This window comes from Plodia interpunctella, chromosome 3 (genome assembly GCF_027563975.2).
Source record: "Plodia interpunctella isolate USDA-ARS_2022_Savannah chromosome 3, ilPloInte3.2, whole genome shotgun sequence".
In the NCBI taxonomy this organism is placed as follows: Eukaryota; Metazoa; Arthropoda; class Insecta; order Lepidoptera; family Pyralidae; genus Plodia; species Plodia interpunctella.
This window is the reverse complement of record NC_071296.1, coordinates 1441960-1469460: the sequence shown is the minus strand read 5'-3', so window position 1 is coordinate 1469460 and position 27501 is coordinate 1441960. Positions and strand designations below refer to the sequence as shown.

At 38.4% G+C, this 27501-nt stretch overlaps 1 protein-coding gene across 4 annotated transcripts in view; it reads right to left on the bottom strand.

Annotated features, from left to right (window-relative positions):
• Positions 1-27501, bottom strand: part of skd (skuld) — a 73889-nt gene that overhangs the window by 29452 nt on the left and 16936 nt on the right. For all 4 annotated transcript variants that reach the window (XM_053767050.2, XM_053767058.2, XM_053767066.2 and 1 more), the window contains exons 2-3: positions 24474-24777; positions 5359-5443 (exon numbers count right to left, since the gene is read on the bottom strand). In XM_053767050.2, coding sequence (XP_053623025.1) covers positions 5359-5443; positions 24474-24777 — 389 coding nt within the window. The remainder of the gene's footprint in view (positions 1-5358; positions 5444-24473; positions 24778-27501) is intronic.

Here is a 27501-nt window from a genome sequence, read left to right as displayed (position 1 = left end):
TTCAGCAACATTTCCACAATCCATTCATCACCTAAAAGATAAGTATAAATCTTAAATTTCATTTCTTGTCGCGACTGTATGGGGTATTAAAACGGAGCACACTGCAACTAGTAATGTAAGGCGATATTTATGTGCACTAGGCACCGCTTCGTGTCGTAAGTGATTGCGTATCGCGTGTATTACTATCACCACGGCCAGTTTATTGTGCGAATCATAAAGCTGCAGTTCATACACGTTTATTATTGTACTCAACACCTGATACATAAACCGTCCTTATTCCTGGTCAAGAATTGACAAAGCTCCTACATATTGAACCTAGTGAAACACAGGCGGACAACTCGTCGCAAGCCGCGAACGGAAAACAATAGGTCAACGTAAACCAACTTAATCTATACATTCACCTTTATTACCGCGAAATAGATTTTGAATTTAAGTCTCCATGCTTGTATCGTACTTGTACGGTCAATAGAATATTATTCTACACAAAACAAAATCGCCTGCCGTTTTTTGATCAAACTAGAGAAGAATTAAAACTTATTAACGATCATTAAACAATGATATCTAAATGATTAAACAATAATAAATTACTTGAACGACTCTTTAACATTGGAATAATATAAAAACAAATATGGAACTGTTAAGTTAATCGGTGGCTTGTAGGATTTGTTACAGCGTGTCGGCCATTGTGACTACATATGAATTATGTGCCATAAAATATACTGACCATTTGTCAAGAACAATTTTATGCAGATAGGCCGAATGTTGATTGCTAAGACTTATTATGTCTTAGCAATTTTCTATGTTATGTCTCGTTTATGTAAATACTTAAAATATGACGTTACAATTACAAAAGATACCTTATACAGGGCAGTCGCTATGACGTATTAAGCGCATCACATTCACATAGTATAAAGTCGCTTCCCGCTTTCTGTTTCGTCTACGGGTTGCTCCGGAAAAATAAAAAATTATTTGCGCGTTTGATACCTGTCAAAATTACAGGCATATCATATTTGAAAATAATTCTATTTTTAGAATATTTTTTTCCTACTAACTGCCTCCATACATTATAGTTTATTCATTTTTAATTACTAAAAAGTACGCAAATCTATTAACAACTTTATTATTTAGAATGTTCGTGAATCGTTTACTTAAACGAAATATAACAACGTCAAAAGGTTATCACAAGTGTTGAAACATTTTGCTGACTAACACCGTATTCCGTGATAGTACAGTGCGTTGCAAAAACTGAGGACCATTTTACATAGAAATTAACTAGGTCCATCCACAAATGTATATTACGACGACTACAGTACCTATATCGTGCGAATGTGGCCTATATTTGTATTGTACGTGGAGCGATTCATCTACAGAGTTGAATTTTTAGGGTTCCAAAGTAAACAAAGGACCCTTATTACTGATATTAGGGCAATTTATATCAATAAACAATGCTCTAAATGACTACATAGTATAAAACAAAGTCGCTTCTCGTTGTCTGTCTGTCCCTATGAATTTTGATGCGGGATTTTGTGATTCCAGAGGCGCGTTTAGGTGGATAAATTATTAAGTTTCACCCGGGCGAAGCCGCAGGGCCGATAGAAAAAATATATTAAGAGTCAAGTTGATCAGTCGATAAGTCAGATTACTAGATTAATATAGCTCTGATGTAACAACGTCTGCGCATACAATGCTAGCTACTTGTGCGTAAGAACTAAAGTTACATTACTATGAGTAATAAATTAATGATGTTTGTTCATACAATGTTTTCCAATCGACACTATATCCGTACGCTTTGGTGAACAATGTGCGCTAGGCCGTCCATATATTTTAATAGGTAAATTTTAAAAATCTTATAGGTTTTCTTTGAGAAACACAATTTTCCAAATAAAAAAAAAATCAAAGAAAATACATTACTCATACAGTCAGCCTATTACAAAATATTATCTATATGCTACAGCGTCCCGTCTCAGCGTTGCCTCGGAAATTCCTAACGGGAGAAACCAGTGGGGGCCGCTGTTCGCAACTGCATTGCAAATTATTTCACAGAAAATAATTTGATATTTCTGGCGACTTCGTGGTTTGTTATTTAGAAGGCTGATAACTTATTAGTTCAGTATGCTGGCTGAATAACCGTCTAGAAGTGAACTGCAAAGGACTGGACTAAATATGTTACGTTTCCGGTTCTTGTTATTGTCAAGGCGCTGTCGGTAAGTAGTCTATGGGACAGAGTGAGATAAAATAAATAATAAAATAAGGGCATTTATTTCTTATTTTAGAACATTTCAATCTTAAATGTGACACCTATGTAAAATTGCAGATAACTGCCTCATTGCTCAGTGCAAGTTTGGTTTTGTTTCACACATGAGCGAATCAAATATAAAAAAAACAGCTATATAAGAAAGCGTACATTTGGAAGTTGTACGAGTAGCTTCAAACTATCATCATATAAGTGAGCGCGCGCGTTCAATTCGCAATGCAATTCAATGCGAACGCGACCTGCACGATGCGCTTGCGCATTGTGCAGCTGAATTTACTGGGGGCACTTTGTCCCTTAACTTTTCTAGTGTAAATATTGTCTTCAATAAATATTTAGTTTTATTTAAAGAGGGTTTACTTGTAAGCAACCAACCTACTGGGCTATATATGGCATTGCACACACGTAAAAAATATATTCTTACTAGCTGCGCTCCGAGGCTTTGCTCCCGTGGGAATTTCGGGATAAAATGTGCCCTATGTGTTATTCCAGGTTATATTCTACCCGTGTACCAAATTTCATAACAATCGGTCCAGTAGATTTTGCGTGAAAGAGTAACAAACATACACACACATACATCCTCACATACTTTCGCATTTATAATATCAGTAGGATTCGGAAAAAGGTGTGCTTTAGGCTTAGTTGCCAAATAAATTCAATATCCATATCACAATTAACTAAAAAAAGAGAATCGATTTAAATACAATAAAATTTATTGAATCATATGAACACAAGCAGATTATAGGAATAATGGTGCGAGATTAAAAACGATTTGTTCAGTTTCCAATTGGCACGACACTTGTTAATATGCGCATAAGCACTTAACAACAATAATTTGCGAATATTTAAGTAGAGGTAGACGTGATTTGCGGATCACATAACAATATTATCTACTGATTTGTATAACTTTTGTATAATTATAGCCACTTTCAAATATAATTTATTCATGTATCAAACAGTTATCATAGTATTTCTAATATCTAGTATTTTGTGAGTAAGTCAAGATAAATGTTGGCTTGTTATTGCCTGCCGGGCCTTTGCATAAAAAATTTCATCTCTTACGTTGACAGATGTTTAATAATAATATTTACAGTGCTACATTTAGTTAGAGGTCACCAAAAATCTTGCCGAATCAGATACTTTTTTAATTATTAATTTTTATATAGAAAATTATGTCAGAAAATTACATACCTTCTAGGTAATCTCAATAAAAATAGAGTTCGAGAGAACTCATGTATTAAAATCGTTAACATCGAACAATTCTCAGCTAGAGATTAGTACCGAGGGTAGGTGCTCAATTGACCAACTTGGCCACTTAAACGTTTATTGCCTGAGCAATACGCAATCCGAGAGAGAAGTTTCTTTAGTTGGCGCCGTGAAATGAGCTAAACCTTATTAAAAATTATACTACACCTATATTACCTTTTCATGTTATTCAATTTAGACAATCTAATATTAAATTAAACGTATTATAGGTATAATTTTCATTGTTTTAATTTTGTATTGTATTGCCTCATTAAGATTTCGGTCTACCGCGCCTGTGCCCGTCTTTGTTGAGTAAGACGAAAAAAATCATACAGTATATAACGACGACAGAACACACATGTAAACGACATTCAACACAATACATAATATAGGTATATGTCTCCGGTATGTCACATCACAATCACATCTTGCTCAACATAAAATCCGACACTGCGACACAAAAAAAGCGAGTCGGTTGATCATTACAAGTGTGTATCGTGAAATGGTCGCGATCCCGCCCAGACGCATTGTTACTTTGACGTACCGCCGCGGGGTCAACGACTCCTCTGGATTTCGTTCATATCCGAGATGCGCGCCTCCCGTACTACCAAACTATTTACTTGACTCCTGTGGACTTAACTGATACTGTGGAAATCCTGCCTTCGTAATATAGTTCAAACTTTTACTAATCGTATTTGAAATTCTAAAGCAAGTTTCAAAAACTTCGACCATTTTGGCACAATAAATTCGACTGAAACTTCGTAAAATTGCAATTGAAATTCAAATCGGTACAGTCAGAGCTTTAGATTTGGATATAAACTGCACCAACAACATAATGAATAAGCACGATTTAGCTTCCAAATGCCTACAAAGTACACATCGAAGCGACTGTCTAACAAGTGGTGGTTTTGCTAAACAAGAATGCCTCGCCCGGGGCTCGAACTGCAATATCCTCGCAAAAAACCAGCGAGTCAGGCGATGCACCGACCTTCGTCCGTAATGATGCGCCCGCGCACGCCCAGGTGCGGCTCTTTTGGCGCGAACTGAGATCGCCGCTTTGATTTCATTAAATAAATACGGAGAATGCCGAGAATTGGGATGAAACGACGGATTCACTTGATCAAACATTGTTGGTTTGGGTTGGTAAGATTGAGGTTTTGAATGCTGAAGACTCAAATTGTTTGAACTTATTGTTTTGTTCTTAACGTATTTTATAAGAGACATAGGTCTCCAATGACATACAAAAAATAATGTGCTAAAGTTTAAAAGGCGCCAGATATATATTTTTAACCCATGTTTGCTTAGCAATCAATATTTATAAATATCGGCAACACAATTGGAACAGGTCCGAAAACGGAACCCTGAGTGACACCAATCGTCTGCTCGCTCTTCTAATGCAATAAAATCAGGTTTTTTTAAAACACACATCAATCAATTAATGCTAAAAAGGTACAAACGCGTTGCCACGCTCCGTCTACATCAAATTGCGATGCAATGACGGCCCACGGGCGACAACGACTAGCGTGATTTATTTACTGCCTCTATAAGAATAGATTGTTTATTTATATTTATTGCCGGCCTGCTGATGTATCACACATTCAGCCGGAACTATACCATTGCCCTAACTGTAAGTAGCGTAATCGAATTTGCATAGCTCAAAACGCATGAGTTTTTTTTAGCCTTTATTGATCTTATCTATTGTCTAAGCTGAATATTATCAAAAATCTGCCTAACATATCAAGATAATACTTTAATATCTGTCTGTTGGATCGTGATAATAGTTCACACACATGCACATTTTGCCAATATCATTTGTCTTGACAATCCTATTGAAGACTATTATTTTTTCAAAAATACAATACCTTTCAATGAGATTATGAAGTGCCTTGAAGAGTAACGAACGGCACTCGTAGGACAGTCCGCTTTCCCACGATCCCTGTTCGCCTTCTGAAAACAAAAAAATACGTAATGTTAAAACTAAAGAAAGACACAATCACTGATAGCACAGGTAATTGTGTGATTATATTATTAGTGTTTGAGTACACGAATACAATTACACACAGTTATCTGATGTAGCTATACAATGCGAAGTGATTGCTCCTTAAGTTGAACAGGCTTTGAGATAGGATGATGGTTATAAACCTTAAATAAAGCTGATTACGGATTAAGATAATAATGATAGCTACCGCTACCTAGCATCACTACGTCGCTAACGGGAAAGAGCCAATCGTTTCCGAATACGTATAAACCTACGACAATTTAATAAATATAAATAAATAAATTGTTTTAATAAACTAAGACGAAACATTTTCCAGGAATGGGTTGTGAGAATGAGAGTACATCTGAGCAGCATTCCATTGGGCCGGCATGACACATTTTCCTATTAATCTACGATTGCCAAGGTCGCGACGTGTATTTACAATGGTGCAACGTTGATGTGCGGGCAATAAAATCATGTCGCAGTTGCAGTATAGCTGGGAATAGCTGTTGGTGCATTCGCAATCGGAAGATAAACTCAGCCTATCACTGGTGCTATGCGAAAACAAAACGGCGCGCGCGACGTTGCCGTTCCGTGCAGTATTGTTGTCCTTGTCTAACAAGGAGGCGGGGCGGGGGCGACCCGCGTGACGTCACGGCCGCTCGAAGCGCACGTGCTTGTGTTTGTCGCACGACACACATGCGAGCCAATGTTTAGCGTCCGTCCACTAACATTTTAAGTGACATTGAAATTTCTTTGTAGACCCTAAGCTTCGGAACGACTTTAATCCACGTGCAGTTATTAGCAATTTTAAAGCCGAACCTAAAAAAAATAAGGTGGAATCAGGATTACGTAAAGTAAAAACAATAAAGTATGACGACTTCTGTTGAGATAATGTTATCGTTCACAACACGGAATTATCCGCTCAAATTGTTATCTGAATGATTTTGATGTTTTTTTGCGCTTGCAGTCGCCATGCTGGAGCGGTTCCAAATGAGCAGCCTTGACATTCACTCCAGGTGTGCGCGTGCCATCCATCTCCCAGCTGAACTAGTCTTTCCAGTATCTAGCTCAACTACCCAAGCAATATACCGCAGTTCTAATTGTTAAGTCGGCTTATCGCGCCACAATCATAACAACGTGCTTTAAAATCAAACAAACTGTTTGAGTATTGTTAGCTAATCACGTTCAGACGTTGTTTATCATTCGGAGATGTGTATATATCGTCGTGTACGATCCAACTCTTGCGTTTCTTTGGAAATGTTAACTAGATCAAATGGTCATACATCCTGCTAATATTATAAATGCGAAAGTTTGTGTATGTATGTTTATTACCTTTCACGCAAAATCTACTGGAATAATACATAGGGTACTTTTTGTCCCGAAATTCCCACGGGAGCGAAGCCCCGGAGCAGCTAGTGATTTATTTTAAATATAATAAGTGTATCAAAAATTACATCGTATCAAACAAACTATAGCTTCGATCGACCGTAGTCGGGAGCAGAGGGGCGAGGCCCGTGTCTGCAATGTCATGTCGGCGACGATAACACTTAACACGATCGTTGCATGTCAAAGGTACCGCCTATTCACCAACAGCGTGATGTTTTGACTACTCTGTATTGGGATGAATCTGTCCTGTCCGACTTAAATGGATGATAGTTGAATAGAAACTTAGGAACAGGTCGGCAAGATATCAGGACTTTTGAATGAATTCTTTTAAAATATATTCACATTAAAGATCTTACGTACGTTTTCACTCATATAAATTTAGCCAAAGGTTTCTACCAGGTTCCCGCATAATTCTTTTACGTATATGGATGACATCATCATTTTATCAGTTATCCTTATTGCTGTAGCCGGACGAATGATCTGAGAGTCCATTACTGCCTCGCCGGCCCGTTTGGCACCATCAACTATCAAGGCCGTTAGCACAAACCGTAGTCTTACTGTATCCAATACCAATAAGCTCGAATACCGGAGCGAGTCACGATTTCAATGTAAGAGAGCATCGAGGACCGCCACATCGATCGGTGGGGTAATAGCCTTGGGAATCGCTGTCCTCACTAGTGAAGACGTAATGGATGATAGATGATGGGCATTTACTCGAGTGGTTCATTGTGCGCGTCGAATTGCCGTCTCGAAATTATTGTGCGGTTACGCGGCCAGATGAAGAGATTTCAACATAGCTCTAATTTGAATTATGCATTATAAGTATTTTGCGAAATCTACTTAATGTGTACTGACAGTAACTCTTTTAGTAATTTAGGGTTTTGTTTTCCGAAGCTACGGTGTTTTGTTTCGGTTCAGTAACGTCAAAAATTATTAACCAACTGTATCAAAACTACTTAAACGAAAGTGTTCTTGCTTCACCTAACTCAAAGGCGACAAGTTTCCCAAACAAACTTGGGGCAAGTAAAATTATTTAATGGGCCAAAAATAAGCTCATTCAAGTTGCATTCTTCAAGTGCAATAATGGGTCTGGCTTAAGGTTCAAGGTCGCGTGATTCGCAGCAGATCCGGTGTTTGGCACCACCTTGCGCCGGATCGATAGCGGGCAGGCCGACGACGCGCGCCGCCGCGACCGCCTCCTCGCGGCAACAAACGCAACCCGGTAGGTGATTACCATGCGCTTGTATTTGTTCAATTGTTTGTATGCAGGCTGACTGATAATGAAATTACGATATCACAACAGCTCGTGATGCGCGGACATGATGCGTGCTTAGGAACGAATCTTTTAACTGCACTATTATGCCATTATAATATCGTCGAATAATTAATTAATTTGTGTAAAACAGTAAATTATATACTTAAATGCCTTTCAATTTATATCTCAATAATAATATAGATTTATTGAGTGAATTTCATAAGATTGCCGTGTGTATATTTCAATATATATATTAGTGATATAAAACACCTGGTGCAAGTAATATATGATTTACGAATTAGGTAGGATGATTATGATGTTGGGAAACATTTTGTATTTAACGACAGACAGCGCACTGGCGAGATTAATATTACAAGAAGGCGACAGTCGCGGTTACAAAAAAAAAAACAAAAACACATACGACACGTGGGTTGAGCGGTCTCGCGTTCTCATTTCACAAAAACCTTTTGAAACTGAGTGTAGGTTTATATTCCTTTTTAGAAGCTATATAAAACGGAGCCGCTTCTAGTAAACGTTGAATTAAGCGGCAATTAACAGACAAATATATTATCTCTGTGGATATTACCAACATTCCTTTATACCACAATTACATTAACATATACCACAATTAAATTTAATTTTAAAACTGAGTAATAAGGAAACAATTATACCAACGAAGACCTTTAACTAAATGTAAAAATACAAGGCGCAACATTTCATTATAAAATCGTGACTCTATGGGAATATCCGTTAGATCATTGAACTAAGAAATTTCCAATAGGAAATCAAAATGATTTTTTGTAACTGTAAGTCCAATAGGTAGGTAATCACATTGATGATCTTTTACTAGCTGTTAAGTATCGTAGAAAAACTTAATTAAACTTTAACTTTGCTATAAAATGAAATAGTAAGCATTTCTCTACAGATTTATATGAAGCCTCAATGCGGCAAGTGCGGCAACGTGGTCGCGGAAAATTCTGCGCGCGCTTTGTTTACAAGCTAAAAGACACAATGCGACACGAGGCTGCATGTTGTAGCCTCAGCGTAGCAATGGGGAGCTTTAGAAACCAACCTGCAACCAGTACGCCAGAAAACCGGTTGTTACGGAATCCGATCAGGATTTCTCGAAATAAAACAAGACAATAGAGTGAAGGAAACGGTACGGAGGCTGAAAATTGCGGCACTAGGGACAATCGCTAAGGCGGACACGGCATATAACCCGGTTCGGTACCGCCTGATAATGTAATTCAAGATCGTATCGAGCGTGTGGAAATCTGTCAATTCGCGCGCCCTCTGCGTGGATGGGTTCATTCGGGCTCCGTCCCTCTCACGCGGGTCAGTATATTGTTGTCCCTTTCTTCCGCGCCCACGTGCGTGTGACGTCACGATCGCGTCGTCCCGCCGACGTCATGGACCGCCCGCGAACCTTGCTGCCCGATATGGCCTGATGCGAAGCCCTACCCGTTTGCTGGGCCAGCAACTCTGAATATTTAAAATGTATGTTGTTTTTATGAGAATTTTAAAATGTTAACTTGGTCAGCATCATTATTGCTCATAAATGCTGTCATGTTATCAGATCATCGGTGTAAATTTGTAGAAAGTTTAATAAACACTGAAGATTCGGAGTTTCTAATTATGACCACAAGATTTTTTTCCGCCTGGACATTTAACTTAGCACACCAAAATAAACAATAAGGATTTAATCTAAAACAAGCGATCAAACGCACTCTCATGGAAATCGTAGCGATATCTCAGCAGCCGGCACGTCGAACGGCGCAGCGTATAAATTCGATAGTGTTGTAATTAAATGATTTACTGTTGGTCGCAGAGTGTGTGTTTACTCTAGTTTGCGACGGAGCTGAGCAACATACATTCACGGATTAAGTCATCAATGTCTGCTGTTGAACTGGTTCTTGGGAAAGTTGTGGAAAGATTTGTTACGAATGTCCAAATTTAACTTTTTGGAACCGATGAAGCATCATTGTCCGATCATACTAAGATCTCTGTTTTTACCATTAAAAATTGAACCTTAGGTTTTTTAACACTCTTAAGGACAATTTCCAGAGATACTCGTAAACCTTTCGAAATGCTATGTAAAATTTTATAGTTTAGGATATTTTAACCTAAGTTTTTCTACACACTGTGATGAGCTTTTTCTTTCAACAGGAACTAGACCGCAGTGGGGTAACGAGGACCGACTGGCGTGTGTTGGATTGGATCTCGACGAACATCTGCGCGGGCGCAGCTGTTTGTCTCGCCCTCCCTCTTCGGCTTTTGTTTTAACTCGTGCCGGTGTTGTAGACAACATTGTGAACATCTACATTGATGACTGGTTTGTATTTTCTTTGGTGAGAGTAAATTTCATATATTTTAAAGTTTGAAATTCATTAAACTACAGATTCTATTAGATTTTTGAAACGACTGCAAAGGAGTGCTAAAGGTAATTACTTTAAATATGTACATTTCAGGTAGATTCTTGTAAAATTATAGTTGAAATGAATGGAAAGCCGAACATAATTATAAATAGAAAAAAAATGTCGATCATGTACAAAAAAAACACAGAATGGGGAAAAAATATGAAGGCTGTGACAAATCGCTAATGATTCGATTGCCAAACCAAAAATTAAACGTTTCACAATTCTAAATTCGTAATCGATCCATGTTCTACGATCGATACGCAGCGCGCGCGCATCGATAAATAGCATGATCCCGAGCTGGTCGTCGATACATCAGTCGGATTTTATTAATAAAGCGCCGAACAACGCGGCCGCGCACCGACGTTCAACAACCCCGGCGCAAGAGGTTCATTCTTACGCACACTCGCACAATTACATCACAAGCATGATCCACATTCCAACTGTTACATTTTATACAAATTGCACATAAAACCCCAGTTAGATTAAAGATTACAGATAATTGAATTCTGTAGAATCAAAGATATACGATATAGAACGTTCAAAGCAACATGAGCACCGTTATGAACTATGACAGGTAGTGCCTGCAGCGAGCACCGAATAGGAAGCAACACCTTTCCCACGGCCTCGTCGCCGTCGCTCTAAGTGATTCAGTAGCTCTGTATTCACTGAAGAGCGTATTACGAACATACGTAAAGGATTGTATTGGGAAGCACGATGTACGAAAAATTCGTCAGCAGCAAATCTGACTTCATCGCTTATGTCGGTTATACGAACGCATTATAATGCTGTTTGAATCGTGATGCTCTTAATAAATAATTATTTTATTGGCAGCAATAGAAAAAATATTATTTTAAGAATATTACGTATTCATACCACGGTGAAACGAGAAGTCAAAATACAGTATGGTATGTAGAAAGCAATGTGCAGTGCATGCATTTCTCGAGCGGTCGTGCACTTGAATCGATTCCCACAATAACCGCGGCGGCCGCGCGCGCGCATTCAACCCACGCAGCCCTAACTACTAATTAATAAACTAACGGGTTGTTTCCACACTCTCTTGACTCATTTGGCCGACCAGAACGGCATGAATTACCATGAAATTTGTGTTTATGGAGAAAGTTGGCAATCACTTGGTATTAATCGTCGAAGAAAATGTAAAATGTTGAGTATTATATAACAAGAGGATTCTTATGATGTATATGTGTATTGGAGATAGGCAACGCCCCTATGTCAGAGGAAGCGTCCTTATCTCCAGTCACATCACAAACAGATCGTGTGCGATGAGATAATGCCGGATTAGATAACAACGCCGAAAAGACACCAGTTACATGGAAACTGTAACTTATGAATACACAAATTAAACACGTCGATTACGCAACAATGTATGACGAAACAGAAACAGACACATTTGAAGGTACAAACATAAAAATAGTATTAAAGAAAGTATAAACATTAATGCAGTCTGAGGTAGAAAATGAGAGCTTTAACGTTATAGGCAGAAGTAATGGTATATTTATTCGATGAAGTAAAACCGATTCGGTGATCGCAATTTATGTTAACTTTGTCGTAAATTTTAAGGCCAACGAGGTCGTGAAGTAAGCGAGGCAGACTAGGAAAATATCGTTAACCACTTCCGATTTACGGAGACGCGATAAATATAGTTGAGCTGGTCGAGTTTACTGAGTTGAAATGGAATTTCGATGGGAGTATTTGTGAGAGAACCCTTCTCAGAGGGCGTGTGATGGGCAAGGAGCGGGCGACGGGCTTGGGTCAACGACTGCGCCGCCTGCGGCTCCGGACGGTGCGCGGACAAATAATATAGTTCTAGTACAACATTCGACACGGGTCAAAGAAATTGTTGCTAGCTGCTGGAAGCAGTGTTAGTCACACATACCAACTGTACGACTGACAAATTGCGCCTTTGGTTGGACATGTGTAATGTATTTGGAATGAATTGTATCTGCATATATTAACTTGTACGTAGAAAACTTGTTATGGAATAAGGATCTAATAACTAAGATTTTTTTATGAGACAATTAAAGGTAAAACGTTTTATATTTCGAGTCAAAAGCTTTAAAACTGTAATGATGATGTAAACCAGTTAAAGTTTGACGGTTAAAATTTAAAACAGTAGAGTTCAGTGACAGGCCGACAACACGTAGACGGCCATCAACGGAATCATTGTAAGGAATTCGGGCTGCGCACGCGCGGGTACAGCCATTACACGGTCAAATTGCTTTTCGATTCCAAACACTGCAGCCATGGTTCTAAACACATCGTAAAATTGGACATAGGCTAGAGTGGGGTGAAAACCTGCTTATAGTTGGAACAGTCCTTGAAACATCTGTCGATATAATACAGGCTTGTATGGAGACATGTGCAGAAGGATCAGGTGTCGCACTGACCGCGGGCAAACCCGCCGGAACGGGTTATCGAACCAGTCGCCAAGCTGGCCCGGCAACATGAGAAAGTAAAAACTAATTTTGTTGTAGCTACCGATCGTCCAAATACCACACATTCTGAACTAACGACCGAAGTAATGTATTCGTGTTTGGTCAAACCGAAGAAGTTAAATTCAAACATTTAACTTCTTCGGTTTGAACAAAAACACATAAACATTAGAAAATGTTGAATTATAACGAGTTGAATACATAACTATGTAAATTAATTAAAGATTGATGAATAGAAAAATATAAACGTCTTCAGAGGTCCTCACTACTTGCTCCTTGCTTCCTTGCTTACAAACGTCCTCACTACTTGCGGAGAGGAAACAGTAATAATTACAGTATTTATATTTAAAAATTACAAATGTGTCAGAAATAGATTGTAATACACATATTTGTAAATTCTATGCAGAATCTCAAAAATAACCTAAAGGCTGAAGTAAGTACAGCTTCTATGTAATTGGTCTAAGTCATCAACTTAACATCAATTAATTAATTAATTAAAATAAGGAAATGTCCTCCGGCAAGCATTTGATAAGAAACAATTTAATTTGGTCCACAAAACGACCTGTTGCCTCCGAATTACAACAGCGTTTAAATGGACAAGACTTACTCTGATTGCAGATCATTCTGTTTTATTTCGGTTTTATTGGCTGTGTGAAGTACCGAAATAGAATGGAACCATTTGAGCGTATGCAATTGCACTAGCGTTTATAATGATCCTCTCAGTGTCGCAATGCCGATTGGATATGTTTAATAAAGCGTTATATGTTGTATCATATAGAATAGAACTACCGCTTTGGACAGTTTTGCCAATATTAATGTGTCTTGGAAAATGTTGTATACATTTTCTGGTGAGTAGCATAATCAAACAACAAAGAATCTAAAAAATAGAGAAACACTCAATAAGATCGACCGCTTTTCGCCAATATTAATGTGTCTTGGAAAATGTTGTATACATTTTCTGGTGAGTAGCATAATCAAACAACAAGAACACAAAAAATCTAAAAAATAGAGAAACAAAACAATAATTATATTGCAAATTCTCTGCTACTCAATAATATCGATATAATAATATCAGAAGTGGGATCTGCGATTGAATTAAGAACAGATCAAAGGTGTACCGCAGTCAAAACAAGAGCGACATGGCGAACATTAATCGCCTAATTATCCGGCTACGATGTTACGCCGTCTAGACGATTCTCGGCTTTGTTAGGCACGACGATTAGGAAGGGAATGATAGCTCTTAGCAAATACGAAGGGCCCTCCAAATACCGGGATAATGCCGCATTGTGAATTGTTATGCCTGCAAACATCAACATTATCTCGAGATTACGCAAATTGTTTACAGTCGATCAATGTTTACATTTAGTACTCGGCTAAAGGTAAATGTAGAACGCGATTACTAAATGAGGCATTAAGTTATCGATTAAATGTTGTCACAATACAAGCGTATGGTTGATACACAAAACTTTCCAAGAACAACACTGCAGGCAAGTAACATTTCGATGGTCTTCTCAATGAACTTGGGAAATTTCAGTGAATTCTGGCACCGTTTCAAAAATCAGATGGCAGATGGCGATGAATTGATTTTAGACAAAACAGTTTTAATGATACAGAATATAAAATATCTACGAGTACGAGTACCGGCAATCGCAGGAGCGTCCCGTGCAGGGTGGTACTTGGGAGGCTTAGCATGATTGCGGGGTTGCGGTCGCTCGGCATTACGTTTAACCAACACATGTGTAATTATACTGGGTCGCTACGGTCATTTTGAAACCCTCTTTGCGTTAACATAAATACTGCAATTAGAGGTACATGTATATGTCACGACAATTTTTTGTATTTCTAAAATGGTGCGGGATTAAGTTGACGTGGAAATGAGATTGACCCAATTGATGCACCTGGCGGTTCACACTCACATCAAAAGGGCCTCGAATACAGTTAGTATCTGCTGCAGCTATTGAATGATGGAATCTTAACATGGATGCATGTATTCATGTATAGAATAGATGGCATGGTGCGGCATAGCGACGACGCGTATCGATCAGCGGGGCGGGTAGCGGACGGCGCCGGAACGGGCGGCCGCCGCGCGCCGCTCCGGTAGGTACCACTTATCGCCGTCTTCACACCTAATTTATCGCGCGCCGCGATGTTTGTACACAGTGTTATGACGCCCCTTTTACTTCACGTGCAATATTACGTGTTTTATGCATGGTCGTTAAAAATAGCCGCAAGAGTTTAAATAATGTTTATTACTTAATTGCATTTTTATGGCGAGACTTTAATTGTTTGTGAATTAAACAAATAAGTTAGCCAGTTTGTACTTTTAAAAAGATATAACGATTGTCTAATAAATACAATTTATTACATACATATAAAGTAATTATAATTTATTAACTAGAAATAGTTTCAATGTATTTATAAAATAACAAGAGCCAATTAAAAATACACAAATATGAATGACCCCCTTACCCCTATTTGGATTACAAACAATATGTAGCATTTTATAACCCACCGTGAAGGTCGTGGGACACGTGGTCGTCGCGTAAATTAGAGCGGTGTGGGGGCAGCGAGCGGGGGATGGTCGCGTTGCGGCCGCCCCGCGACGAGCGATCGATAGCGATGTTCCTATCCGCCTCCGCTTCCGCACTAAGTGCATGCCCATAGTGAGTCCGCGGTATGGGGATGGGATGGGATACACAAACGCTGCGATAAAATTAATTTCTAATATTATAATTTATCAAAATAAAATTTAAGAGCTAGGCTATTATTGGAGATCTTCTCCCTTCCATTGCCAATCATGTCACTTCTTCATACGACACTCACTTTTTCCTTTATTTTATATCTCAAGTTACTTAAACTTTATTATCATACCTAACCTAATTATGTCAAGCAGAACTGAATTTACCGATTATATTAATTAAATTTTATCTAGATTTTGAGAAACCAAAAAAAAATTACACCCCGTAAATATATGCATATATTTTTTTAGGATATAACAAAAAAAAGTAACTCAATGCAGCTCTACTTGCAAGGTAAAATTTGCAATAAGTTATAAGAAATATAAGCAACTATGTACTCATCTCGTGCAGTGTGCATACAGCCTTAACGAACCGCCCGCGACTCCGCCCACAACACCTGACATTTCTGTCCCGAGACAGACTTTCAAGCGAACTAAGTCCTACTAACAAGCAGCCCGAGAATTCCTCTAAATCTGATCCTTCTCCTTCCTGGTCCTTCCACTTAATTCAATCAGGCTCTTTTATGACACATCTTTATTACGAGCTTCTTGATTATCTACATGAAACAATCTTTTCAATGTTTAGTGTTTGACATTCCATTTCATGGTTGTCTGCACAAATAACTTATTAACTGCCAGATAACTCCTAACTTTGAAAAGGGTTGTTCATCAAGTTGTCAACATCGAATATTTTCAAGATGCCTATAACTTTTGATCGTGCAACCGATGAACGTAGCAGCGATGGGAGTGTAAATTTTGTACTTCTATGTTATAGCAATTTGTGACTGCAATTCTTATCCCATAACACAAGTCTAGAACTTACTTTGGGGCTAGCTCAATCTGTGTGATTTGTCCTAATAGATTTATTTATTTCTTCTTTCATTTACATTGTAAATACTCCATGACAGTATATTAACGACTTTAGTCGACAGGACTTTTAATAATCATACCGAGCGTTTAAAAGTCGTACCAATTGCGCCAAAAATCATCAGACATGAAACCTGTCCCACTTTAGCACCAACAACGACAGCACTGGGACACTATCGGCGGATACAGCTCGATTTAATATCCATTAGAGCAGCGGGTAGGCAGCCGTGGTATTAATAATTAACGCGACCAAGCCACCTTGACACCCCGTGAACTCTCCCCCCCCCGACCCCCGCCCGGCTATTTGCATACGCCAGGTGTCGACTACAGTAATTGGACGGTCAATTTGATCCAATTGAAAAAGGTAAGCGATCGGGTGGATCGATTCGTGTCCCATTTGTTGTGAACAATTTGGAAGTATTCTATTTAAAATAATTAGAAGATTTAAATAAAATTTTCTCAACAGACGCAGTAACACACATTACATACAGTGGAACTAGGAGGCAACGAAAGTTGCTTCAAAACCAAAGTTCTAGTACGCGAAGTTTCAAGGGCTGGCAAATTAGTGAATCTAGTAGTTAGGCGTGCGTCTATTAGTTCCATTGGTGTCGAGCTAGTTTCATCGGATAGCCGCCCACGGACGGACGGGTACAGTCGGCTGCTTGAATGTTAACTAGAGTGTCAGGTACATACATAACATTATGTGTAGCTGAATGGGGGAATTTCAGCGATACGGTATGTAGATTCGAGCAGGTTGATTAATCATGGACAATCAAGTCTTCTCTCAATCAAAATTTTCAGTTTACATTGCAGACTACATTATCCGCTAAGGACGTTTTATTGTCAGAAAAATATTATTAGTTCACTATTGATGATACTGCCCTGCGGAAAATGTCAATAAGGGGAGGCATATTTTTAAAATAATATCTTAATTATTATACCAACGCTTTCTAGCAGGTTCCCAACAACCTGGAGGCTTCGTCATAAAAGAGTTCATGTATGTAAGGAGATAAAACTAAATATTCAAGCCTGAATAATCCCAACCTCGCTTGCGGCTGTCCAGACACCCAGTTTGACGCGCACTGTACCGTGACATTTATCCCACCCCCTCCCCCGCGGCGGGGATGCCCCTGCCTCCCGCCCCGCCCTCGCCGGCCCACGTGCCCGCTCCAACCACCGTGTAATGCTCATAGTAAACAATGAGTACTAAAAGAGCTGCCTATTTGTTTTGCGGAGGGTTATTTACATTACAAATAATCTTATTATTTCTTGTTATTTTCCAACGTGATTGTAAGAAATATATGCAACAGATTTTCCAAATTACCATTCACCATTTTCTTTCCAAATCAATTTTAAACAAAATAGTTAACTGCCTATTAAATTCAAGTACATTTTTTAAATTTAGAACACAAATAATTTTGTAATGGAAAAGATTTTTACAAATCGAGATAGTTAGCCAAAATTTCGTAGCATCGTAGCCATTTCGTAGCGCTTGCGTAGCTCTGTGTTGCGGTAATTCGTAGCACCCGCCCTAGGGTATATGAAATTCACGCTAGGCAGAGTCTACGTCATGTAAGATACCGAGACGGTATATAAGCCTAGCTTCTACGGTATATATAGCGAGCTACCTAGAAAGCAGTTAGGTATATATTAAGAGAACAAAGTACAGATACTAAATAATATAAAGTGACAGCAATCCATTCTTTTTCGTAGCTGCTGCTACGTACTCAACAACTCGTAGCTGGACGCTACGAGCTACGCACGTTGCAGCGAATTTTCTGCGGTCAGTGAAACTGCCTGTTCATTAATATTTTTAATTTTCAGAGAGGCCTCAGCTAGCTGCCCTTTATATTTCTGATTTCACGAATATTGAAAACTTTTTGATATTTCTACTACAGTAGGAAGTGAATGAATTACAATGAAAAACTTGGTAACAAACGCCACATATCCCGTATATGAAACACAAGTAATATTCAGTGTATCCCCGCGCCCCTCCCCTCAATAGCAAACAGATTACCCGGCGTCACGGCGCTAATCTCCGCGCAATTAGCCCACGAATTATAAAACAGAGTGCCTTGCCTTTACGTTGTAAAATAAAACTTGGCTATGAATTACAGTAGCAAATAAATGTCAAGTTAATTCACACAGATTTGTACATGTATAAGACGAATTAGGGTGGGATTAATGTGCTATTCTTCACGGGCTAATCGAAGAAGATTACCCCGTCCACCTTTTTAGTAAAGGTAAGTGAGGCCGTATGTTATGGCGGTTTTATGAAAAATGAAGCGAAGAATTTAGTGACACGTTTCAGTGTTTGCCACCGTGGTTACATGGAGGGGAAATTACTGACCAAATCTGATGATGCAGACGGCCTTCGATCGGTCAACATGCAACACGCTGCGTTCGACATGCGAGAACAAATGACGGCGTATATTCTTGGCTCGTCTGAAAGTGCTGGTACATAGAGTTTATTGAGTTGGTCAACGTTTGGCGCCGTGGGTAAAGAAAGGGTTTGAAAGGGAAATGATGCTGCCTGTCCACACCACACGCACACCTTGCAAAATCTTTCAATTTAGTTCGTTCGGGTGATATAGACGGTGAAGAACATTAACAAACCAGTCAGTCATATTATCTAGTGTAGTATCTAATCCTAGAATATACTTTTTAATTTAAAGGATGCGCAATAAACTGAAAGCAGATAATAAAATGTTATTCTAGAAACGCAAAGGTCGTTGCGTGTGGTTCACGCGGCGGTCGTGGGAAGGCCGCCTTATCAATATTGCAACCATGCCGTCTCGGTAGCGGTAGCCACACCACAATCGATACCAGCGTATCTACCTGATTTCATATCGTTGTAATTATTGTAATTTATGGAACGGTCCGTTGAATATATTTTATCTAACATCAATAAGCTAAACTATTCATGCCGGCGGCGGTTTTTGATATGGCTATTTTCTCGAGTAGTCCAGGCGTCCTTGCTGTAGAGTAAGTATAAATTTTAAAATTAAAAATGTTTTTGTCTGGTGCTAACATCACTGCTGCTATGCCACGGTAGAAACTTATAAATTTAACAATTACCACTAATAACAACACTCTACGAATTTATAATGAAATAAATACAAAAGATGTTCAAAGCACATGTACAAAAAATATCCTTTTCCAAAAGTTGAATAGTGTAGTCGTCGAGTCGAGTCAAGGTCTCGAAGGTAAACATAATAACGATGCGGCTATTTCAGACGGTATTCGCAAGACAGCGGCTAAAAATAAACGCCAGTTACCGATATAATCTGTGGCGTTATGGCGGCAAATCCTCTGCATTTACAGACTTTCCGCTTTGCGGAAGCGGAGGCTGTCGCGTCTTTATTGAGTTTTTATAACGATAATAAAAATAGCAAACTTTAATTGATAAAATGCAAGGCACTCCGACAAGAACCTGACTCTCACTAGTAGTATTTATATTAGCTACCCTTTGCTAGACAAAAGCCTCTTTTCGTTTCTATATATATGTATAGTATTATGTAACATAAATCGACACACGTATGTAACACCAACAACATGATTTAAATATTGTTTACTTGGTCACCTTATATTCCACTTTTTAGAAACTGCGGAAAACAGAGTATTAATAAACTAAATATATAAATAATAAATATAAATTTCTCATAACTATTAATTTCGTCTAACAATAAAATTCGTGTAGAAATTCTCTACATCATCAATCGTGGTCAATTTGACCATATTGGAACAGTTTTTTAAAGGACCGTCATTTTACGTCCGTAAACATGTTCCTACTTTTACCACACATAGATTGAAATAGACAATCCCCATTTGATCACACGCTAATAAAATGTAGATTATCGCCATAAATACCATGATATAATAAGTGAAGAGTTCATTCAATAAGGACTAGTAACACACAGGCCCATTCAACTTCAGCAGCCGACCACTTAGCGACTGGGTGCGAGATTGCGAAACCACAGCTACTACGCACTATAAATATTTCCAAGTCGAAATGTTTCCACCATACACAATATACACAAGCGGTGTAAAAAAAAATGGGGCGTCGTAAAAGACATTAAGGAGTGGGTTGAAATCACCCGTGTTGAGCAGCTGTGTTGTTTGGTGATGGACAATAAGCCTCACAGAATCAGGTGACGGTGGTGAATGACAAGGACAAATAGAGAAGAGACAGATGATAAATCTATCCGATTTCCTAAGTAGGTATATCATGAAAAAACGGAAATGAAGAGGAAAATTCCTAATTTGTAGTAATATAACAAGTCGCTGAAGGAATTGTCCTTCAGAGAAAATACCTACAATTAGTTATACTTGTAGTACTTTTCCAAACGAATAACACATCAGTATGCACTAAATGAACTCGTTTTATGATACATTTGTCCCTGGAAATATCGAGACGCAATAAAAACATGTTAATATAAAATGATTTCTTACGAGAGACTTAATGAGGAAAAGCTATTTTTCCGAGAGTCTATAAGAAGGTATTAGCGTGCGTCATTAGACAAATTGAAAACATAATATATGTACAAGTTTATGGAGAAAAATACACTTATTTACACAGTATACGGAAAAGTGAATCAGTTTCTTTCCTTTTACGGACTGGACAGATACACGTGCCTAAAAATGTAGCTTATCTTGTGACAGAATAGCCAACACCTGTTGTTAAATTATCTTTTTTTTTGTATAAAAGTCAAGACAAAAAAAGAATCTAAAGCTTTTTGAGCAACCGACTCATTAATAGTTTGGTATTGAAAAGGATCCTGGACAAGCAGAATCCTGGAAAACTACATGTCCACAGTCCGATGATCATAGCTGAAGGGTTTTGGAGTGGCAGCCCAGCCACATATCGGCACGCTAGGTCCGCCAACAATGTGGTCTGATGATGTCAAAGACGCACGAAGATGCTTACAATCGATCCATGGAAGCGGTGGCATGTGGAAGTCTTTCGAAGAGGTCTATGTACAGTAATATACTTGTGGTCGATATGATGACGAATATTGTACTAAGACTGCTTTCGCGTACAACCAGGAAAACCCAGGAGACAAAACCTTTGTTTCATAAATACGGACATATAATAGTGCAATTTATTACATTGGATAAGTACTGTAATGCCAATGTCAAGACTCGATGATGCAGACGGCCTCAATCGGCTTGACATTGATTGAAGCCATTCCAGTAGACAAAAGAAGCTAAACATATGTTCTTTTTAGTAATCCAACTGTACAAACTTGGATTATGGAATATTATCAAAATATTAAGCAACGTAACCGAATAAAGCCATGAATGCAGTCTATCAACCTAAATTGGCATTTCAATCAGGGCGCCACTGAAGCTTTAAAAATCAAAATTTTAGTAGTTTAAAAATTAGTTCGCTTTCTTGTCACGAGTAAATACAATTTAACGCTGTAAGTAGGAGAAACTCGTATGAACAAAACAATGGCGGACCAAAATAAAGGCCGTTTATGCAGATTTATGTCACGATCTATTTTGGGCTCCGCCGCTGGGCGTGAACTTGCGCCGGCGCAGCTGAGGACGCTTGCGCACCTAATAGGAAATGTACACGACAGCAACGATTGAATCAATATTGTCATTGTCGTGGATATACTTTTTTTTTATTAGGCTCTTAATTTGTTCTACAAAGCAAAGGGCTCAATTTTGCTCTACAAATAGATTTCTTAAAAAAAAAAGATACATATGAAAAATACATGACAAAGTAATAGCTAATTTTAAACGAACTGTTTGATCATGCTCGCAATTTACAGTTGATTGAGTATTTCCACTTCATTTAATAGATCTTTAAGCCTCTTAATTAATTATAGAAAGGCAATAAATAGCAACCCATGATTTAAGAAGAATAAAAGAAGACATCCTGATATTTTTGCAAACGAGACACAAAAGAAAATTATTCTCATGTGTGTACACTGTACAGGTACACATAGCGTCCATCAAAGTTACCTTTGATTCAGATAAACGTGAGATAAACTTAATAAAGTATCAGTGCTATGAAGTGGTGGGAAAGTTTCAAAAGGAATCGATAGACACGTAGCAAAGAGTAAGTTATCGGCTTCTAACTGCCGACACTGCCACTTGTTGATCTCGGAAACCGAACCCAGCTTGCCGATACACTTCTTCAGAAATAATTGAGGATGTTACGATCTCTAGAATCATTTGTTTTCTTTAAGATGTCAGGCACATGAAGAGGTTATATTTGTTTGTCTTTTATGAAGCCAGTGTAAAGGATATAGTTTCTGTAATTGATTGTTGAGGCTTTGACGATTTCGCTTAAGCTTTTTTAAGCGTTTTACATATATTAATCTATTATATAATTTCGTAGAAATGAAGTAAATATTAAAAATAAACAACATTTTTATAAAATTGCGACGAAAGTGATAATTCCGAAGAATTACTGACCTTGAAAAACGTTTTTCCAAGAAATCGAGATTTACTACTGAATTGATTATGAACGGCTGTCGAAGGTCGTTGAACTCGTAGTATATTTTTTTACATAGCGTAATTCAGCCAAATGTATTCTTTACGACATATTAATTTGGTATGTAAATGAAACATGTGACAATCATAATATAACTGATGAATCTATTAAACACACAAGCGTACCTAATTTCTAACCTCTGTACTTAAATTCTACAGAGTATGCGTAAATTAAACACTTCAGAGTTGGATTATATAAAACTGTAAACAACATAGATCTATTGGGGGAACTTTATACAACAATACTTTGAACTCGGAGCACCGCCCACGCAAAACGGTAAAGCGAAAATAGCCAAAACAAACACATCTAATACAAGGAAATGCGGACGAACACGAGACCACAGCCGGAAAAAAACATTGCCACTGCAGTGTAATAATTTAACAAAGCAATAAATTGAAGAGAATAAAAATAAACACGAGATACAGTGTCGAGATAATCACAATAAAGTTGTGTATGAAACTGCCATTAAACGGCGATGCATTACAGAACGGCGCATTAAAGGGGCGAGAGCAATATAAGCCGGCAAATAAATGGCGATAAAAACGCAAAAGTATTGTGGAAGCAAATTTATGTGAATGCTGGAGGCTGTATATTATATACATACAACATTTTGAAGCCAGTCGCTGTGATATGTCTGACGATTTCGTAATTAATGTAATTCATCCTACTTGTATGTGGGAATTTAGGTGTTCAATATATTAGAACATATTTGACATGACTCATTGGACTAGTAATAGAATTTATATTAGGGTGGTTACTATTATTTCTACCAAAAAAATGTATCTTCTCTTATCCATAGCTAAAGCCTAGCTTAGCTAGTTATCAACAAATCCACTGTTGTAAAATCGCGACTACCCTAATCTCTAAAGTTTTCAATATTTCTTCTTCTAATTACAAGATAAATTGATGATTTATTTTGTCCTACTAAGATATAGAAAAGCCTAAGGATGAAATTCAACAATTACAGAGTCACGGTACAAATTACATTCAGACATTCCGTTGTTTTGGGTACAATCCACTTCCCTCATTGTCGCGCCATGACGCGGCGAGATCTTAATCTTAACTTAATTGTTAGAAGACTGCACCGTCGCCATTTGCTTAACGAGCTGTTAACTTGAGGTATTATGCTGTCGCCGCGACGCTTTGACAAATTAACCGAAGACGTGCTTAGAACATGTTCGTGTCATGTCGAAGATTACGCTGTTGCTGCTATTGAGAGATTGTCGTTATGATCAGGTCTAACTTAAGTGCCATTAATTTATTAGAAATCACTACTTCATTGGCTCATGCAAGTTGTCACCTTTATACGCACCAAACAAAAGCCCTTACACGCAAATAATTTGCTGATGTAATGTTTAAAAGAAACTGTTACTCACGGCTGCCGATGAGCTCCGGTGCGACGAGCCCGTTCAAGTCGGGTTCCTCGCCGTACCAAAAGATCCACAGCTCCTTGGCGGCCCTGAGGGATAGCGGCGGGGGCACCGGCGCTGACATCTCGTAGATGTCGGCGGGCTGGGGCGCCGGCACCCGCCGCCACACGCACAGGATGTCCCCGGCGAGGCAGCGAGCGTAGCTGCTGATGACGGGGTCGGCGAGCGGTGCGGAGCCCTCGTCGGACCCATCGCCGCCGCTCGTCTCCCCCCATACGAGCTTACGCCATTTTATGCCATACAGCTCCGTCTGGAATTAAAAAACATACTAGTTAGAATCGAACCATGAACATTAAAATGAAATGTTGAAGACAGAATGGGAGCTCTAACACAAAAATTTAATGCAAGCTTTATTTCTGGCCAGTAAGTACTTAATTGGACGATTTTGATTAGAATCAATAACACTTTGTTAGAAAAATTATATACACAGATAATTATCTCATAGTTTAACATATACATGCATATTTAAATTGAGTACTTAAACTACACACGCATGTTCTGCTGTGTTCATGAGATCAAATGAGTTGTACTAAATCTACGAAAAACGGAAGACTCTGGGCTAAAAGAGTTCGAATTTTCCCACATAACAAAAAGACTGGTACCGGATTTTTTCTGAATAAATAGGCAAAATAACTTACTTAACTTTATCTAAGCTATATAAACATCAAAACAAAAACAAAGTAAAGATTACACATAAGAGCTGAACCTATAGTTACACGAAATCGCTATAAAATCTTAGCACAGTCGCAAATAGCTTGTTGATAGGACGAGAAAATGTTGAGCGCGAATGAAATCCACGGTTGATGACCTTGTTGCGTTACATTGCGTTGTATGACTGTATGAGCATGTGTACAAAGGATGGACAGGAGAATGAAAGACCTCGAATTTGTTCTATAAGTGGAATTGGCCGGCTTCCAGGGGAACAAGGTGCATCGATGGGTTCCGTTAATATTCTCCGGAAGAATATTTTGTTACGAATAAGAACAACATTACCGTTAGAAACTGTGCTACCACGTCGGCTACCCGTTGCTTTAAATTTATTTACACTATGTACATTTCCATGCACCTACTAATAAACATGAAGTTACACTGGTTTGGTCAGCAACAATTAGTTGCAATTGTTTAGCTACTAAACAAGAATACACAACCGGCAATAAAGTTAAATGTTATCTCGGGTCGTAAACATCCTCCACATTTAAATATATCAACAAAACAATGAGTCTGTGCGCCGTCGCGGGGTTAACAAATTTCGTTTGTAGCAGATTTCGTGTAGTTTTCAGCGTTGCTTCCCCTCTTGTATAAATATACATATGAGCATTACGAATTATCCGGCAGGTGCTGCGTCGACCTTGAATATGCAAATACAAGTAGCGGGTCAAAAACCCGACGGCTGTCTGGAATTTCTGGACGCAGTATTCGTGTCATGTTAATGTGGCCATGGTAGGTTATTAAGTTCATTATTTTGCAAAAAAGTTACAAGTACGTCATGATATAATTTGATGGCCACATCAAATAAGTTCTACGGTTTTATCATCTATCACTCACACTTCTCAAGCTTCATTCTGCTCTGCTGAAATTTTTGCCAACGCTCTCTTCTAGTGTTGCAATTCATAAATATTTTACAATGCAACGAGCATAATCGTAAATTTCATGCGTCACTGCCGCAGACGGATTGGTCATCATTGCCAGAGCACCACTATTAATCAGAGAGATATGTGGTGGGCAAAATAACGCTCGTCACTTCGCTTCAGCACTTACCCGCTGGCGAGGGAGTAACTGACATCTGGCATAGGTCCCGTGCGTATTGATAACATGTCATCATACGGCTGACATAATAACGCTGAGCATAAAATTTTATCAGTACTATTACGGAAGCAGGGCAATAATTCTGAATACTAAGAATAAAGATAAGATAATTATATTGTTGGATATTAATTTCAAAGAAGACAGTAATTAATGTTCCATAGATCGATGATCTATTTTGCTCTCTACATATTAATGAATATCCTTTAGAGTTGAAGCATCAAGGAAAATTAAATGACATTAATGTTTCTCCGTCAATTTCCTTAGCGCCTTCGATATTTAATACCCCATTACTCTAGTCATTTATAAGTGGCATATTTGCCGGTGGCACTTAAAGGGTTAACATGAAGACATTCTAATGACAATGTTGGAGCATGAACGGGGTCAATAAAACCATCTCTGTAGGGTTAAGCTCGCACCTGGCCGAGGGGGACGAGGTAATTATTGTCGTTGCACAGCCGTATTCGTAATAGTCTTAATGTGTCTGTTAAGAGGTTTCCTATCTAAAACAATACGCGATGATATGCGGCTAATTGTGTGTTGTAAGTTATAGAGGATCACCTGATGCGTGGTGGGAATAAAGTAGCTAGGTGGTAGTTAAAGTAGTCGAGTTGGTTGAGATATTATCAACTATGTGAACTGAAGTCAACTGGAAAAATACTTCCCAAAATTTTTGTCTAAAAAGTATTCTCGGTTCCACATGTGTATCTAAATGGAAGGAGTACAGCAGGAAGAGATGTTGAGCAAGCAAGCATAAAAATCTGTAAGATAACTGCTTCACAAATTTGATTCAATATTTGAATATTCGGCCGCTATCTATCGACCTCACGACTCTGTATAGCGTTGAAGCATTTTCAAGCTGAAATCATATTTCCACTATATGAACTGTTCTGTTCGCGTTGTGGAGCCGTATCCATCCTAATCTAGCCTCTTTGTGCATTGTAACAGCGCCTTAAGAGAAGCCTCGACAACATTTTAGCGGCTTATCGCTATACGACACTTTATCCACAGACTGAGGTGCGCTTGTAACGGTTTCAGGTAATGTACCTCTTTCTTGGGTCTTACTTAGCTGACCTACAACTATTTGTTTTCTGGTGGTCTTATCTAAATTATTACTTCTGCTATTGTTGACTACTATCCCAGCATGTTTATTAAATAAGAGGTTTCTATC